This window comes from Strix aluco, chromosome W, assembly GCF_031877795.1.
Source record: "Strix aluco isolate bStrAlu1 chromosome W, bStrAlu1.hap1, whole genome shotgun sequence".
In the NCBI taxonomy this organism is placed as follows: domain Eukaryota; kingdom Metazoa; phylum Chordata; class Aves; order Strigiformes; family Strigidae; genus Strix; species Strix aluco.
Window position 1 is genome coordinate 38286964 of NC_133970.1, and position 20047 is coordinate 38307010.

General features: G+C 35.2%; 2 protein-coding genes across 14 annotated transcripts in view; one reads left to right on the forward strand and one right to left on the reverse strand.

The window, feature by feature from the left end:
- The window catches only part of LOC141917808 (uncharacterized), a 730013-nt gene that overhangs the window by 622265 nt on the left and 87701 nt on the right, over nt 1-20047 (forward strand). The window lies entirely within an intron of this gene.
- The window catches only part of LOC141917580 (protein ARK2N-like), a 52715-nt gene that overhangs the window by 16317 nt on the left and 16351 nt on the right, over nt 1-20047 (reverse strand). For all 12 annotated transcript variants that reach the window (XR_012621364.1, XR_012621365.1, XR_012621368.1 and 9 more), the window contains one exon: nt 2182-2364. Coding sequence is in view for 7 of the 12 variants with exons in the window: in XM_074810900.1 (XP_074667001.1) it covers nt 2182-2364 (183 nt within the window). In the remaining 5 variants the exon portion in view is untranslated. The remainder of the gene's footprint in view (nt 1-2181; nt 2365-20047) is intronic.

Sequence of the window (20047 nt, forward strand, 5' to 3'; positions counted from 1 at the left end):
GGGGCAAACCAGACCAGCTCTTACGTAACCCCAAAATGAATCCCCAGATGTATAAATGAGAGCCCCAAAAAAGTAGTATATTACCATAGCTTTAAGATCAGACAACAAAAAAGTAAATAGCAGTAGAGAAACCATGATTAGCAGAGTAAATATTGCAACAGTAGCTGAGTGTAAATCAGGATTATAGCATACAGATAGATTTACAGTCTCAGGCCATACAAATTTCATGCCTACACTGTTAATTTTTTTGCATGAACATTAGGATGACACCCAAAGGAGATGTTTTGTTTGCCCTACAACATCAGGGCTTGCAAAACAGCTCAAAATATTTGCCCATGCACAAAGATGTGCTAGTGTGTCCTATTAAGATTTTTCACTTGTATAAAGCTTATGTTATTTTCCCATGGGTACACATAATTTAATGTCTATTAAACTAGATATTGGCTGAAGATTAATTTGGCAACAAGATGTAAGATCTGAAAATTCTGCTTTCCAAATATGTAATCCTAGACATGGTAAGAAAAGTACTGTCAAATGTGCAGTCAGAAGTGTACCGAGGCTACAGGGCTCTGGGGGCAAGGTGTATATACAGGAAGACAGACAAAAAAAAAAAAAAAAAGAGATTCATCCTTTCAGATATTGACATGGCCATAGCACCATGAACAAATTTGTCTAGACACATTCCCACAGGGTCAGGGATGAAGAAGCTTCTTGAAGTTTTTTAGTTTTCTTTTACCTGGCAACCTCTTTCTTGCAAGTCCACTTGGATATAGATAGAGGAAGGAAGACAAATTTCTACCCGCATCACAGCACTATACTCTTAAGCAGAGAGTGGAAGAAAGCTTGGTAAGAAACATTACTTTTTATTTCCTTACACTCCTCTGAAGTACCAATCCATTAGTGCTATATAATAAAGTTAAATTTCAGCTGTTCTAATCGTTTAATAAATCACTTTATAAAGGAGTGGGCTTGTTAGGAGTCAAATAGCTAACTATCAGTCAGCTGCTATCCTGCAAACAATACCAGTGAGCTTGGAAGACACCAGCTATCTTCAGAAAGGCTGGAACAACATCCAGCCACAGACCACAGTGAAAATAATGCAATAGAGATTCTCATATTCAAATAATGGACTTGTCCACTATATGATAATGGAATATCTCTTTCAAAATCAGCCACATACTTGTATTTCTTTAAGGCTTATAGACATTGAAAAGTAGCTCAGAGCTACCAGGACACTTTCAATGTAGGTGCCCTTTGACAGGCTTACGTTTGGAAAAAGACAGCATGAAACAAAAAAGCTGCCGTGCTCCACCACTGCAGGCAAGACTCCATGTCTTATGCAGCTAGAAATCTTAACATGGGTATTAAAAAAGTGGAAAGGAAGGCAATATGTTGATATACAAGACTAGAGATAAAGTCAATAGAAAATATTACATTAGCTCTCTGCATTCAAAACACAGTAGCATTTCATGTTGTTGTTTAACTCTTTTGTTAGTGAAGAGTTACAAGCACTTAGTGAAACTAAACAACTTTTACAAGCTACATGAACTTCTCTGAATTCTTCCACAGTATTCTTGCTCTTGCTTTCTTGAAAGAAATTTCTTTGCTGTCTCTTGATGCTAAGCCCACTTACCAGCACCTTTTCGCCCTTCATCTTTATCTGATGCTGGTCTGTCCAATTTTCTAAGGTAAGTTAGAAATGCAGATGGAATATGGGAATAATTAAGGCTTGTATTTTAAAGAAATAGAGACAAACAAAAACACACATATACAACTACAATACTTAAAATGAGATTATGATCAGTTTACTAGCTGGTGGCACAGGTTGTCATAATCAACCATTCAGTAACAAGCTTGGCTCACTTTCATTTTTAAAAAAACCAACACCACCAAAACCCCAGAGCTAAGTTCCAAGTAGTAATTAGAAGGAAAAGAAGGAGAAAAAAATAATTAAGAAAATTAGTGTCAAAAATACATTGCAGGAATCTCTGTCAATTTTTATCAGTTGTAATTTGGAATAAATGTCAGATCTTTTTAATAAGCACCTGTACTTTTGCATTGCAAAATCCACACAGTGAGCTTTTAAAGCTGTATAACCTACAAAAATATTGAAAGCAAGAAAAGGAGAGACACCAACTGAGATACTGGAACAAACGTCAGAGGAAGAGAATTTAAACAAACCTGTATCAGCACTCAGTTCATCTAGCAGCCCTCTGGATCTCCAGGTAGATCCTGAGTCTTGATTTCCTAAAGAATTATTGTGCTCTTGAACTACTGCAGCCGCCAACAGACTATCCACATTTACCACTTCTGGGTCTGAATTTGTGTCTGATCTATCATCGTGAGCTACAACTGGAGGTCCATCTGCAGAAGGAGAGAAAAGCAACATGGATTAGAAGTCAGCATACTGTGAAAGACATCTTTAAAAGTACAAATAATTTGTTTAAGGATTAATGCAATCTCCTACATGAAGCTCTTAAAGAACTATAAATTATATGATTAAACTTCAGTTAATGAACATAGTCTGACATTACAGAGACATTTTAACCTTTGCATACACAGAAAACACAAATGTAAGAAAAACATGTTTATCAAACGTATCAGTTATTTGTGTATTATCTTTTACATGAACACAAACATCTCTATCTGACAAGGTTACATTTACAATCTTAAAAGGATAAACCCTTCAGTTTAAAATAAAAAATAGTAAGTTACAGGACATTAAATTTGGCAAGACAAGATATTTATCTAGAGAATTTTACAAAACTCAAGTGACAGATTACATTACTTTAAGGTTGATGGAATAAAACTAACTTTTTGATATAACTGATCCAGTGACAATAAATTTAACATTAGGCAACTTCCCTTTCATAATGTTTACCTGTCAAGGACAGGGGAATTTTTCAAAATGGCAATGGTATTCAGTTTTGATTTTTTTAAGATCAAAAATAACAAGAAACAAAACTATAACGTGCAGTAATAAATATGCTTTTAGTTCAATATGATTACCATATGCATTTTTGGCCACAAAAGTGAAAGGGGAAAGAGGGAAAGATAATTGCTTACATGATTCTGAAATCTATTCTTGAGGAATAACAAAAAGCTATTTTTGGTCTATTTTGTTAGGATAGACTATTTTCTTTGTGAGGAATGAAAATCACTTATAATTGCAAAGCATGCTAGAAACAGAAGAGGCTCAGAAAAAAGTCAAATTCAAGACAAGGATTAATGTGGAAGCAAAGAGAGAATGGATAAATATTGTAATTCTGAAAGTATGCACATTTTGACTCAAATGCCTCGTCTCAGCTCCAGCTTATCGACTCAGAGTGGATGAAAGTAATTGGAGTTCCCACTCCCCAAATTAGAGAATCAAAGCTTTCTTTGGGCCAAGATTTCATCCACAAAAATGAATATGAAATAGAAAAACAGGCTGGGCCAAAGCTCAGCTGCTTTGCTACTGCAATTCTTTAACTCCAAGGAAGTTATGGCAGCTGAGTGTCTGCAGGACTTTTTCGTTATGGGTATGATACATAGAGGGTATAATTTGTATGGAATAATATAAAATAATCATGAACTAATAATGTGTTTAGGAAGATAGGACCTTCAGAGTTACAAAATTACTGAAGAAATCTTTAAAAGTCACAAAGAATAAAATGAAAAGACTTTTCAGGAAAGATTGGTTTCTTTTAGGAGTGTTAAGTGGCTGTTGAAGACAGAAAGAACATGATGAACTAAAAGTTTCAAATTTAGTTCTCTGAAAAGCTGTTTCTACTGAGGTTTTTAGGGTGGAGTTTTTTGGTTTTGCAGTTTTTTTGTAACTTGGTCCCTGAAACATAAGTCGACTCACTATTTTAAGAAACACCTATTTTGTGATTAGCAACACACTTCATTAAAGAGTGACCATATTGCTTAAGTCATACTAAAGATCAGTTTTGTAACAAGATATGAAGAAATTCACAAAATATTTCTGATCAGACCTGCCTCCAAACCAACAATTTCATAAAACAATGTTATATTAAAAACTTAAAACAGACCCGACAAAAATAAATGGGCAGTTAAATGCCAATGTATTAAAGACCAAACTGTCCACAATGTGAAACATCAGTGATTATGACTGGAAAAAAAGTCCCAATAATTAATTGAAAGGCAGTCTTTGTCTTTTTAAAAGGCAACTGCAAAATAATGGAATATGAAGTTCAAAATTAAGCTAGCTGATGTTCAGTTAATTATTTGTGAAAGCTGATGATTAAATTATATGCAGAAGTTACAACTGGACTGAGTCATGAGGCATGTTTTCTTTTAGCTTTATCATCAGAGTTCAGCGTGAACATATATAACATGATCTATAAAAATAAACAGTCGAGTGCAGAAGATACGAGGGTCAAGTACAATATTGACTATTTGACCATTTTTTCAATAGGTTATCTAAAATTTCAGGAGCTATGTACTGTTCCTTCAGATCTCTGTTTCTCTCATTTCCTACTAAGATCTCCAAAAGCAGAAGCAAAATTTGATTTTAGACAGACCTGTCTACACAAGTAAAATTATATTTGGACAAAAGGAACCAATAGTCTCAAGTCAAAATTGTACCACTCCTACATGTATAATCATGCAAAAATGTGTAATAAATGTATATATATGCAGAGTGATATTCTCATCACCTACCCATAGAAATAACTTGTGTGAAAGTCTTCATCAGTAGGAAAAACAAGCATAAACTTGTTATCTGTAGCTCCACTCTTGTATCTTCCACACTTCCAAACAGCACACCTTATAACTTAGCTTAAATTTAGTATACATCAAACAGATAAAAATATTTTCAATATAATTTACATACTGTAATTATATTTGTCAGTGTAATAGCCACCAATTTGACAGTCTGGAAAAAACAAGCTGCCTGTTTACAAAGCAATCGCAGCAGAGATCTATTTTTGCTTTTCTCAGCCTTGCCTTTCAGAATCAGATTTGGAAGTGAAAGGCCCCCTGACACCAGGGTTATCCATACCTATCGCCAAGGTAACTGTGACGATGCTGTGACAAATCCTAGGATTCATAGCATGTATAAAAAGAAATAAGCAATAAATGCCTATACGTGTTTAAAAAACCCAATAAACAAGCCATTAAGTTGTCTACAACTAGATGAAAGTTGCAGCGACGGCATATCAAAAAAATCCTCTAAAAATCCTCCATTCCCCAAAGCCTGTTTCCTTTTCAGTGCTACAAGGACAGGAAGGGTTAAATTTGGAAATAAATAATACTTCCCTAGCCAATTACATGATCATCTGATGATGCGATGCAAAGTGAATGTCTGGTACCAAGAAATAAGGACAACTGACTTCAGCCAGGAAATAAGTGAAAAAATGCTTTCAGGCTGAAAAGGTAAAAGGATTAACTACAGCCATAGTTGTAATTTATCATCTTTTCTTTACAATAGAGCCACCCCTCATAATTACTGACTGCAACAGGATTTCAGATAGAAAAACACACCAAAACAAGCCATGCCAGAATCAAAATTTGATGTAGCACAAGTAGGATGTTCCCTGGTCAGTAATTTAAACAATCTATTTAACAAGTCACATCTTTTGAGAAGCCAAGGTAGATGGAAGACTGAAATTTCCCTGGTGATAAGCTTTAATTAATTTCTAAACCAACAAATGCTTGAAAAAGACAAGGCTGAAAGTTAATAAGTACCAGCAGTAAAATACAGCTGTTGACATTTAATGTTAACAAAGGGAAGGAAAAGACTGCCTTTTTTTAAAAAAAAAAAAATTCAGAGGCAGAGGTCATCATGGGGACAGCATTTCTAAGCATCCAATTCTCCCTTAGTTTTGATGAGCTGTATAAATTAATTCCTCTCATGACAACCAAATCAGAAGCCACATGCACAAAAATCCAGGTCTACACATATCAACTTTCATTTTAAGCTTATAATGTAGAAAATTCAATAATTTCTTATCTGCTAGCCACTCCCATGCTTTTCAGAGCCACATCTCAACATTCAGCAGTCTAAACTGTGTTGCAAGATCCAGCCTCCTATTATCCCTTAATTCATTATTATGGAGCACAAGGAAAAAGGGGAATCAACTGTAAAATTTCAGCTGTAGGTTAAAAGCAGCAATCCTATAAGCAGCACCGTACCTTTGCACCACAACAGCTGTATATCAATGCACAGCAGTATTTTATCATAGGAAACAAAAGATAACAGCTAGCAGAACTTGAATGGGGAATTTAGTTCTTTTAAATCATTATTTCTCTTTAGCTTTCTTATATTTAGGCATGTAGTGCCAAGCTGATCACCTAAACTTCCACCCATTGTAGCCAGAGAGGAACTTTAGGGTCAAGTAATCTCAGCCTGGAAACTGCAGCCTGGAGCATCATCATCTCTCCTCATTCCCCAGCAAGCAGAGCTTAGACAACCACCTTAGACAAGGCACCTAACTTTTACATTGCTGAAGTTCAGCAAGATGAATTCCAGCCTTAGGGATGGGATTTCAGCTTCGCTGTATTTTCCTCTACAAGTAGTGGAAAAAGACTGAAATCTCCAGAGGACTGGACTGAATTCAATCCTGACTGAAATAATTTCAAAATTAAAAGCCTAATTTTGATGGTCTGAATCGACCTCTGGACTCATCAGTGTCTTTGCACTGTTAGGTGTATCACCTTAAGCTTTAAAACACACAGAACAGGTACAATAATAACAGCAATAATTACAGCACTTCATTTTTACAAAAAGCTTTCCATTAGTGGATCTCAAAGAGCTCTGAGGTGGTTATTAACCTCCTTCTGCCTATGGGGAAAACTGAGCAAGCAGAGATTTGTAGCTTGCTCAAGGCTAAGAGCACAGGAGCTCAGCTTTGCTGAAAACAACACTCCTCTCAAGTTACTGAGCTATTTTTAACTGGTGAATTATTGAGGATTTTAAAAACAGTGTTTAGGAATGCTTTTGTGAAACATGCAAAAGCTAAAAAGGCAACACACAGAGGCACCCAGGTAATCACAAGCCCAAGGAGACATGACTTCTTCCAGACTCACCTCTGCATCTTCACTGTGAATGTAGGCAGTGCTTTGTCTCAATCTCAGTACTCTAAACTAAAATGCGTTAATTTTTATATAACGAAAGAGAATACTGAGACATTTTAAAATAATAAAAGATCTAAGAATGCCCTCATTTACACTTGATGCTTAAGAGATAACTCCATTTACTTCAAGATGAAACAAAACATAGAATCGACTTTAATACCTATAAAAATTTTAAGATCAGATGATCATTACAGTAATCAAAATAATATTATTTTGTGCACCAAAAACTAGAAGATTCATCTTAAGTGACTTGCCAAAGTAGTTTTACAGTAAACACATCAGTAGCTTTGATCCAAACAGAAAGGCTTCATATGCAAGACTACAAGCTGAAGTGACAGTCTGTGTTTTAGATAAACAATACAAACCTGGTATTATTTAAAACATGATCCAGAGCTGCAGTTTCATAAAGTATATGCAGTTCAAATGGCATAAACTAGCTGAACCCTAAAACAATTCCCAAAGAGGGATGGGGGGCAGAGGAGATCTGTGCTTTTTTTAAGTGTTGTTTAGCAACATGAAATGCTGCATTACTGTTTATATTTATTTATTTGTTCCAGATTACAGTAGTTATATTTCAAAATTGACAGGGTTAGGCAAAGAATACATTGTAAATACAATAAAAACCAATAGTAGTGTAACAACATTCTCTCTAAAATCATAAAGTGAACAAAAAGTTATTGATGAATCCACTTTCCTCACATTTTCCTTCATTTCACATAGTAAAGCTTTTGTGTTTGATGGTTTTTTTTTTACCATAAAAATAATAAAATCAAAACATGATCAAATGAGTATCTGTTCTCAGACTGGATAATTTTTAATATATCACATCAAAAGAGATCTCAAAAATTCAAGTCTTGCTGATCAACATTCATTCTTTCAGGCTTTTTGATGACTAGATGGAAAATATCTTGGATTTGTTTTATCAAGTTATATATAAGACATAATAAAGTCTTTTTCATTGTGCATTAAGCAAAGGCACATGGAACATGGTTGTGTATTGAAAATATCAGGAAGTGGTGTGCACTTTTTATCTCAATAGGATTTCTTTTCCCTGATGCTACCCAGTGATTCATTAATTATGGAAGCAGAGATGTTAGCCAGATCTCTTCCCCAGTTTTACTTGCAAAAGTGTCTCACAGGAGGGTTTTGGAAACCATCACACTCTACTCTTACATAGCTAATGACAGTTAAAAAATTCCCTATGTAAATACAACTCACATTAGGAAAAGGCAGGCAAACACACACCCCATACACACCCCTCCAGGAAACATCACATTTTTGCAAGTACAAACTGCATCTTCCCATGGAAGGACTGATACAGCCTTGATGCAAAACTTTTGATGGTCAAGACTAACCCCCTGCTCTGCAAGATTTAACAGAGCACTTGAAATTTCTTCTAACTATGAGACTAAAAATTTCTGAGAAAGAGTGGTTTCTAGCTTCCCATTTTGCAAGGTATTGTCCATCTCTATCAATCAGCCTGAATATTTTATCTTCTACAGTACATATTGCACAGTGCATTTGTTCTAATGCTTCCAAATGTAACTGCAGTGGTCACAGGGCAGACCTTGACTATTTTAAAAACATCTACTCAACTAGCCTGATTTACACACACTCATCAGGCAAAGACTCCCCTTGAAGTCTGCTGAAGGATTCTCTGACCAAAAACTGCAGAATAAGTTCAATTTCTAATGAGATGAAATGCTAGCCCCCCCACTGTAATTAGAAGTAGTTTTCTACTGGTTTTCATAGGGCTAGGATTTAATTTTTTAATGCCCTTGAAATATTTCTTCTTTAAAAAAAAAATATATATTTACAGTATGGGGATACAGGAATAGACAAAATATATTAACAAGATAAATCAGTGATAATAAATACATTTCAATTCATAAAAATAACTGCCAAATATAATCCCATTTCATTGAAGTTAAGATTGGTCCTCCAATCTTAACTCTAGGAGCTCAGAAAAAAATAACCTAAACAATCCTGCAAAAACACTAAAAGACACTATGAACTTAAAATAGAGATGTATATTTCTGCCTGAATTATTCTGTCCTAATACTGTTAAAAATAACACTGAAGAGCAGTATATCTGAAAGGTTTAAGATATTTTTTCCCCTGCTCGGTTATTTTTTGCCATAGAAACACTGAATAAAACAAATTCAAGTAAAGGCTGTGAAACTTTATTTTGTACATTACCTTTTTTTTTTTCCTAAATAAAACCTGAAAATTCAGATGTTTTGTTAGAAGCATGTGAAGCAAAACTCCAAACCTTCAGATAAAATGATGTATGAAGGGTGGAATTTCCTATAGACCTTCCTTATCGAACTCTACTCGAGGGAGGGAAGCAGCACAAATGCCTGGGGAAGAACCTGCAGCCAAGTCTGCACAATAAAGCCCCTAGACTTCCAAGGACTCCTACATATGGTCCAATTCTAGGAGCAGATCCTCTAATTTTTCGTTTACTGAATTGTCAGTTTGACATTTAGTGACATTTGAATTGAGCTTTTATATAAAGACTTATTTCTTTTGCACTTGCAGAAAAAATGCTAAGAAAGTAGCTGTGTTCCACCTGCTACTAGAATGTTTCTTTACTCCATTCTGAAGTATAAAACCTAGGGCAATTGGAGAAACTCTAAATTATCATCTGATTCTCCACATCCATGCAAAACTTGCACTGATTTCTCCAATTGTTAAATTTGGTGGTTTTGAAGTAATTTATTGAGATGTGAGCATAAACATACATTCAAAATGTAACTCTGGGTTGGAAAGTAGAAGAGTTTCCTTCTGATAATCTTAAAATAGTCTTAAATAAGGCCAGACTGCTTTAATGAAATACAGAATGGAAATTATGTTAAAATTTCAGCTGAAGAAATTTTAACTTCCTGAACATTTCTAGTCAAAGCCCTGTGAAAATAGGAGTTTATAATGGAAATCATGAAAAACTTAACTTTAGCCATACAATATAGCAGAAGTATTTCCAGAAGAGAAAAAAAAAATCTGAAAATATGTATCAGGAATCTGTTTTCTCAAAGAGATGCCAAAGGCTGTTGCACACACATTTAACACACAGACTCATCACTAGTATTGGTGTCTGAAGGTTGGTTTCTTCAGTGCTTTGCATCTTTAAAATTCACAATACAAAGCAAGAAGAGATATGCTCCTGTTTAATTGCATAGCCTGCCAAATCCTTCATCAGGCAGGTTATACTACACCTGAACAACAGAAAGGTAGGGTTCCCCTCTCAGTTCCTAGAAGGAGAAACATCCTTCTTCACATGGAAAACAAGCTAATGGACCAGATATTCAACTGTGTAAATCAACACACACTTTTAATTTCAAAGGAGCTGATGTATGACAGCTGAATTTTGGCTCCAGTTTTGAGGCAAGTGAAAATAGCAACCAAACAGAAGAATATTTACCATTTACAACCATTGGTCTTGCACAGGTGCTCTTAACACTAGGTAGCTGTTGTGGGGAAATTAAGTTAAAATTATATCTAATATGAAGTATTCCCTCAGTCTTCTGGGTGCCTTGGAATTATTTTATCCTAGAAAGAGTACAGCTTTAAAGTCTATACGCTCAACTGCTGCAATCCTCTGCTTGTTCTTTCACATTCATAGCTATTTGCATTGGAGGAAAAAAAGATTAACATAAATGGATAAAAATGTTTGACATTTTCATTTTTGCCTATAGTAACCAAATACAATTTTTTATCTATTAATACACTGAATGATTTCAATGTTTGTTTGGGGTTTTTTTGTTTTTTTGATTTTTTTTAAGAGATTACCTAACCAAGACATTGAAAGTTGTCAGAAATTTCACTGGCTACATCCCTAACAAAGTTATCATCCATTTATGAGATCAGTACATAAAAGTCTGTTTCAGTCTGAGATAAATAATTTGAACTGATCTCCTTACACCATCTGTTTTGAAATACCTAATTGCTCCATATACACCCTTTTATAAAAAAAGGTTAAGGGCATGCTTACAGACATACCAAGTTAAGTGACTCTTACACGTTAAGAGAAACCAGTCACTGCAAAAAGCTGCTTCTGCATACACAGGAAGACTTGTAAAGTTGTCATGCTTTAAAATATGCTGCTTTTATCATCATCATAAAGGTGTGTATATATATACACACACACACAATCTACGAACACCAGAAGGATGGGATTTTTTTTTTTAATATCAGAAAATAATCTTAAGATCTTAAATTTTAAACAGATGAGGACAAGTTTATTAAATTGCAATCAAACATAGAATAACTCATTTAGCTTTTACCTATAGTTAAGTTAAAAATGCACACAATGTCAGACAAGGGAGTTTTCTTACAAGTTCATATCAAAATCACACATGAAGGTGATCCATAAAGAATTTATTCCAGTACCTAAAAATTATCTCCTGCATAGTCTTTCAAACAGTTACTCTGAAAATAACAGAGCTCTCTAACTTAATTATTTTTTTTTAAATGTAGGCATCACATACTTAAAAAATAAGTCTGGGCCAAGAATAATGTTAAGACACCAGTGTTAGTATTATACTGGTAACAAAAAGCAGTTTTTGAGCTCCTGTTACAGGTTTGATCCAAACCCCCATATAACTTGATGGAAAAACTCCCAGACCTCAGGGAGGAGAGAAGGGAAAAAAAAAAGTCAGACCTACAGAAGATACACTGGTTACTTACACTGGTTACTTTCAACAGGAAGAAAATGAGTTACACTAAATTAGAAAAAAGTGACTGTGGCTTAAAAAGCAAAACAGAGCTAAAGGAGACCTATAGTGTTTTCTCTACTTAAAATATGTCTATGCAAAGACTTTCAATTTCCATTATTAGAATTTTGATTTAATTTGCATTAGAAACTTTTAGCAATTTCTAACTGATGATAAATACACATTTTTGGTAGCTACAGAGAAGTTACTTCACATGAAGAAAGGCCTTAATGGAGATGAGACCAAAAAAATCCTGTGTGTAGTGATAATAGTCATTAAATAAGAGATTTCTACTATATAAATTAATCCTACTTTAAACATCACAGTTTCAAGCCTGCCTATTCAAGGTAACTATCAATATAAAAAACATCCACACAACAGCAAGTTATTGTATTATTTAAATGAAACTAATGTTCTGGCATTCCCCATCACAAGTAAATAATGATTTCAGCAGCATTCAGACATGGTTCAGAAGCTCTTGCTGTCTGACCCAGACCAGAAACCCATACCTTCAGACCACCACAGTGTTTAGTAATCCAACTGTCAAGCCTTCCTTTCAATTCCTGTGCCAAGGCTCAATCCATCCACTGACAGCTGCTTATCTTCGGACTGACACGACTATTTTTATTCCAGCATGAAGGATGCAGTTTGATCATATACACAGAAAGAAGCAGCAGTGCTTTGTGTGCACAGGTCATGCATGCACACGCAGTTGGGTGTGATTCATCTCACCTAACTTTAGCCAAAAGTTATCTATTCCAAACAGTTTTATAAGGAGGTTTAGGCACCTTAATGGAAGAGAAAGACACTGCCAGGAGGAATCCTCTGTAGGTGCTTCTCTCTTCCCATTGACTAAGAAGGAGATACACAGAACTAGACATCTAAAATTAGAGGAGATGACTTCCACCCAAACCAAACATATATATATGTATACATGTGGATATTTGTGCACACAATACAAGACAGCTGCTTCCATAAATATGCTATGTGCAACACAGCAGTGGCGTTAATAAAAACTCTGGACAGAAAGTGAACTACTAAATGTGAGAGACAAAAATCACTTGTGCACATTATTACTTCTGTCTAAAAAGGAAGAAGAAAAAAACTCATGTGTGAAATGGTCAAGCTGCAAAACTTGGGAGTAAACATATAGTTAAGGAAATGTTATTGGTCTGTATCTAGTCTGGTTCTCTAGGGTACTTTACATCTTTAAATATACAACTTATTTCCTTATATAAATGTTTTAACATACAAAAAGAGCATTTGGATGAATACTCTGAATGCTCCTATTTTAGCAAACATACCTCTACTGATTTTGGGGTACCTAAACAAGGATTCTAAAGTTATATTTTCCCAAGTTCGGTGATGAACACTTAGGGTAGTTCTCCCCACCACCTTTAAACGTGCTGGTATGTGTGTGCTGGCACATACACGTGGGCATGCTGTGAGTTTTTTTAAGCTACATATATATACTCTATAAATTAAATATATATATAATGGTAATAAAACCCAAAAGAGAAAAATCAAACCAAACATATATGAAAAGCAAACCTTGGTTTTAGCATAATCCAAAACAACATCAAGATTTCAAAGACCAGATTTTTTTACGCTTATGATTGAATCTGATCAGGCTCTGCAATATTCCCATTCTCTGGAAAGATAGTTAGAAAATTGTTATTAAAAGTCACTGGAAACTCTAGTGCAGCATCAACATTTTGATAGCCCACATAAGAATTAAACAACTGCTATGGAAGTATGTGGCTATCAGGCATCTGTATAAAAGCCCCTGACTGTGTGGTCAGGGGGATTCTTTGGCCAACTAATTGAATTTTAGGTTCCCTGGGCTCCAGTAGTTGCTTGCTTTCTTCATCTGTGTCAAGACGGGTTAGCTTTTCTATCCACACGTGAAATTTCTCCTCTGTCTGCCTCTGCATCTCACCAAAGCAGTTCATGGCCTCTTCCAGGATACTGCCTATGCAGTTCCTATCCCACACAGTGCCCCTGTCAAGCAATCCTGGAATTTCCCTGGTTGCTCCTCCATATCCCCCAGCATGACTGAAGCCAGCTTTAAAGACATTGATGCCATTTGATAAGACATCATTAAGAACATAATATTGTTTATTAAGGCATCTTCACTCAGGAAAACAACTTTTCTAGTTGTATCCCTTGGATATGACAACGGGGGAGGAATTTGCAAATAGTAACCAACAGCATCACCGTCAAAAAAAGCCCGTTTTACACTCACTGAGGTTATAATAGAAATTTTGGCTTCAAAATTATTTTTATTCTAGAATTCAGACAATTCTGTCACAAAGGTCTTTTTTTAAATAAGTAAACCAAATTAGTCCAATTCCCTCACAATTTGTTTTGAATTCAACTGGAGGTGTCAAAAACATGATACAATAACATGTTTAGTTAAGCTGCAATCCAAAATACTACTGTTTAACTGATAAACATGAATAATTATGCATATTTTACTTACATACTTGAACCCTTTTATAATGGACTGTTAAACACAGACAAAATTGTACACAAGATAACAGAGAAAAAGGCTGATATAGTGATTCCAGCATCTAAAGTAGCCAAGCCCAAATCTAATTTTGGAAAACACACTAAACACCAATGAAGAGAATATACAACACAAACACACACACACAAACATGAAAAGATATGTGAATGTTATGCTACTACATGAGGTGAAAGCAACCTCTGTTAGGTCTGATGAACACAGCTACATCATGGGCTAATCCACACGACACATAGGAGTGATCAACCTCACACCAACTAGAAGCATGCCCTTTATCACATGAGTCACCAGCTGTGGAGCATTTCAGGCATTAATTCTAGTCAAGGCAGAAAACAGACAGGGCATAGTTGGAAGGAAATTGTCATCTCCTTCCTTCTAACCATCAAAAATATGGTTAAAATGACTGGCTTTGGGATTATCAGGAAGAACTCTAGCAGCAAGAAGGCCATCCTCATTACCTTACTCTACATATCAATAAGAAAAGGCAGCGATATCTATATTTTTAAGTTTAGAGTTCACTCAGGAATCCTCTAGGAAGCAATAAAACACCAGGAAAATGACCCTCTGTACCTGTTTGAGGAATAATAAACAATGTGTGCACATCCTCCATACACACAAACCTCACCTAAGGTAATGCCAAAACAAGACAAGCACCTTACTAAACTACACAAAGCAGCTACAGAACCTGACAATTTAATATGTAAACATGAAACTTGTAGGATCCTCTAGCTTAAAAATAATAGAGAATATCTTAACAATGAGAGAAATCATTGAACAACCTAAGCAAGTTTTTACTAATAAAAACATATGGCACTAAATCTTTATTGGGATTTCACTCTGTACATGAAATTACAGTATTACTTAAATAATACATTCTTTTTAGGAGCTATTTAAATGAGATATACATAAGTCCTTCAGTAACAGCTAGACAAAGCCTAAGATGATTTTCTTATTTCCAAGCAGGGGCCAAAAACCTTCTATTAAAAAACCCTACTTTTTAAGTCTTCTCTCTCATCTGTTTACCTATCAGACAGGCTGGAAATTCAGCATTCAGGTCCTCTGCTCAAAAATAAGTTACTTTATAGCAACTAATTTACATCCCTCCAACTGCATTTTAACTAGAAGTAATTAAGTAAAATGGTACCTTTCTCCTAAAATGTGGTTCCTTTTGTATATTCAATGTCTTTTTCCACCCTGAAAAAAAAAACTCCTGTTCATATACTCCTAGTGTTGAACGTCCAATACGATTCTGGTTATTCATCTTTAGTTGGGAATCTTATCCCAAGGTCAAGTAACTGAAATGGCAGTCTTTCTGACTTCCACAGGCTTACAATCAGACACCTTTAAATCATGTTGAGTAAGTTTTAATTGCCATTTAAATAAAAACTATTGATAGCAATATGCGAGACAATCTAGCTAGGCTTTTAGAGTTAAGAATGAACTAGCATGGTCAAAGTTAACAAAACTGTTTTGTAAACTGAAGAGACTATATATTGAAATATATATTACCCTGCAATACTATTTTTAAAAGGCACCATTCATAGTATATTCACAATTTACAGTAGCAGCAAATCAGTGTTTCAAATACTTCCCTTGCAATTCTCATAACAAGCCTCAGTCAATCTTTACCGGTGGCCTTCAGTATTAAAAATCTAAAAATGCATTATTATAATAGAAATGCTAGCATTTATCTAATTGGTTCCTTTGCTATCCGTAAACTTACAGCTCTATAGTTTTTGAAGTTACACCAAGTTAAAAGGCAAAGAAATCTGCAATCGAAGGGGTCAGAATCCAAGACTCATATCTTATTTTCAAGACAATACCTCCTGCAGAAAAGCACCTAAGATATTCCCCAATGCTGTCTCTTTATGGAATCTATTAAGTACTATCCAAACAATTACCAAATCCAAAGTTGATTAAGGAAATCTGACAACCTAACAATTTAAGAAGATATGCTGCATCTTCATTCTAATTAGCAACAGTGGATTCCTCTGTGGCATTATGCTACCTGACATTTCCAAATTAGTATCTTACTGCAAATCCCTCTTAACAGATATCTTTTCCCCCCCCGTTCTTATATAATCGTCATTCTGAGTTACTTCAACCAAATTCACCCTTTGCAAGATGCTTCATCCAAGGTCCATGCACAATTCTTCAGAGGAATTAACCTGGCTGAGAGTCCCTCACACACACTGCGCCCCTCTCTTTGAATTTCTGCGTATTCAAACTTTTTAACAGCCTAAAACGTGAGTCACTCCTATTTCAATTCCGATTTTTTTGAGTTGTAGAAAGCACAATGGTGGTGAAATGACAATATTTTCATATTATATTTGAATTTTTAAAAAACCCTTCCTTCTTCCAAAGAAAGTGTTTATACAGAAATAAATATTGATTCCCAGACTTGCTCTCATGCCAATTTCATTAAGAGTTAATTTGCATGGTCAAATTTGAAATTGTTTAAAGGAAAAACTTTCAACAGCAGCAGGTCTAGCAAAACCTATATTTCAGGACTCAAAGATCATCCTCTTACACCATGAATGCTATCTGGTGCTTAAGAATGGTAAAATCCTAAATGCCAATAGAGAGGCTCAATCGTTAAAAGATAAGAAATTGTTCCTCATATGCAATAATTCAAAAATCATGGCATTCCCTGAATTAAAGAGCCTAAGATTATGACTGCTCAGGTCAGTGAAAAGATTCTTAATAAGCACCCATGAAGTTTAGATTGAACCTGTATTTTCAGGTGTAAATTAACACCATATAATGCATTCAGAATAACATAACATATTGTGCTTAGCTCCTACTGAGCTCACAATATTTGTATTGAAGTATCACCAGTAAGTTCTCAACTCTTTACTCTTCAATCTTTAAGAAGAAAACCAAGCCTGCCAGTATTTTAATCCACATTAGAGTTCAGAGAGAACTGACTCTCTATTGCACAACTGCTCAGTTCACAATTTCATGGCATTATTATGTATTTCACTAAACATTTCCCTTATCTTACTTATTTAGCCAAATATATTTCAGAGCTAGTGATGTGGATGGCTTGAAAAAAGTAACTGTACTATTAAAATGGAAAAGGTTTGGTTAACACAACATAAAAGACCACTGTATTCTTGAATGTGGCACTTCAATTTTTCAGATCACACACAAAGCGAACTGTCTTCCATAACCTTCTATCAACACAGGTAGTGTTAAGAGTCAGAGTATGTATAACCTTCATACATGAAGGCCACATTAACTGTCACTAAAAATTTTAGAGCATCTCTGCTGGCAAAGCTATTTTTCAGACAACAGACATTTGAAAATCAGTCCCAATAATAAGCTATGTTGAGACAGTAACCAACACTACAGCTGAAGTGTCCAAATACAGGAAGACTAAGGGGAACACAGGCTACCTGTAAAACTTTTGCATCAATGTGTACAGACTTTTTTCAGAAGTAAAAGCAAAAGTTCTCATGCTTATGTCCTTCTGACAGGTGCACTGTAGTTTCTTGACACTCAAGTTCAAGTGCCAAGTTAAACCTCTTAGCTTTTGACTGTGTGCATGACTCATGGCCTGAATTTCCAGTAATGCTTTTTGATACCCTGTATTATTTTCTAACTATGTGTTCATTCCCTAAATTTTGAGGATATTCACAGTGTAATGCTAAGTGCACTAAAATGGCTTTCTAGTAAAAAAAAAAAAAATTTAACCACTTCGCCGGTTCCAAGAAGAGGGATCACAGATGGCATGTGAACCTACCACTGTGACAGAGAGCTGAAAGTCCTACTCAGACACACAGCTCCACTGCATCTATTAAGACCACAACATTTCATTAACCCACAAGTAGCACAGGATGCATTTTTGGACAACACTGTCCTTATCTCTAGAGAGAATATTGTTCTCTTGTACTTGGAGACTGTTTCCCACAAACCAGAGTTGTTTCTATTTAAAGGAAAACTGTAATGTGGCAGGTACATACTGTACCTAATTCCAAAAGGACAACTCACAAGTTTTAATGTCTTAAACGTAATTCAGTATCAAGCAGATGATATGGGTATGAAATAAGAATAAAGGTCATGGTTCCTCAGGATGGTTTTTGTACTCCCACATCTTGCATCGAAGGTAAAATTGGGCCTTGGTGTCATCATCATTAAATTGTCAAGTTCTTTTGTGCACTGCAATGGGACCTTTTCACTGCAAGCATCTCACAGTTAAGACTAAGAGCTTAAATACAGAAGAGCCTAGCGACACAGAAAAAGTACTCCAGAGTGGTTTCAGGTCTCCACAATGGAAGTCAGAAATCTAAGCAGATATGAAAATACCATGTGATGCCTTTCTGGGTCACAATGTATTTTTATGACTTAAGAATATAACCTGGGGGATTTGTTGTGTGTGTTTTGGGTTTTTTGGGGGGTGGGGAGGAACCTGTCCCAAAACTGAATGAAACAGTCTTCTTTGACAGGCTTTAATTGCCCAAAGTGTAAATATAGTAAATAAAAAGGCACAAAACTATGAAATCTAAAATTATTTTTACCAAATCTAGCTATCTATTAAAAGTTTATTACACAATGATTATAGGAGGACTACGCCTTTCACAGACTTTCTAATAAACATTAACTTCCTTTGTGCAACCTGCTTCCTAGCAATATGTGGGAAAAATGACAGTTCTCATGGTGACAGAATCATTCACCATAATCAAGTCAATTAAAAGTTATTTGAAAAATCTGCTGCAAATATTTTAAATAATTAATCTAGGAAATATTAGTTCAGCAACTTAAAGACTAATTATTACATTTTCCTTTAAATATTCTTGCCCTATATAAACTGATATTTATCTCAAAAAAGCCCAAAACTTCTAGCACAAGAGGCAAAAAGGCATGTAACCCAGTAAAAGTTGGCAAGCCAAAAAGTTTATTTTTATGTGATTTTATTTTTGATTGCCATATGATGACGGTTCTATGCTGCAAGAATAATTCATACAAAATCCTGTCCACAGCACTTGGGCTAATAAAGTAACAGACTCAGCAGACAACTTGAATAATTAACCTTTCTTTTGCTAATAAAAATCACAAGAGGCCCCTATAATTTGCTGCCTCCAATCTTAACACAGATGTGTCAAAATTAAAAGTATAGAAATTATAGATCTTTATGACATAGGAAATGGTAACAGCTTTGTCTAAAATGTTGAAAATTTAGGTGTGGATATAGCTTGGGCACCTGTGTAAACAAATTCATATTTACATCCTAAAATAGGTGACCAGCTGCAATCTGCAAGAATTTACAATAAGGCTAGGTAGGTTTGTCATGCACTGAAACAGAGCTGAAAGCACAGCATAAGTGCAATAACTAACACAGCCTTACTGTAACACAGGCAAGAGGTATGCCATGTTATTTCCAACACAGCTGCCAAGCTGTGGTCTTAATATATTAAAGCACACCTGGCCACTTGTCTTAAGAATGTATTTAATAGATTATCACCATCTAATGGGATTTGACAGCACTGATAGGAGTTCATGTAGGCTTACAAAAGAAAAGATCTGAAAATTCCAGAATTCAAGTGTAGTCCTTCCTCCAATTTACCATTTCTATGCTTTGTTGGTGTGTGAAAGTACACTGAAACCTCAGAACAGATTTTAAAATTTGCCCATGTCTTGTTAATATACTGCAGTCTTCAAATTTACAGAGCTGCAGTTCTAGTTTTTCTCAAGTGTCACTCATCTAATTTCGCATGACAGCTGAGAA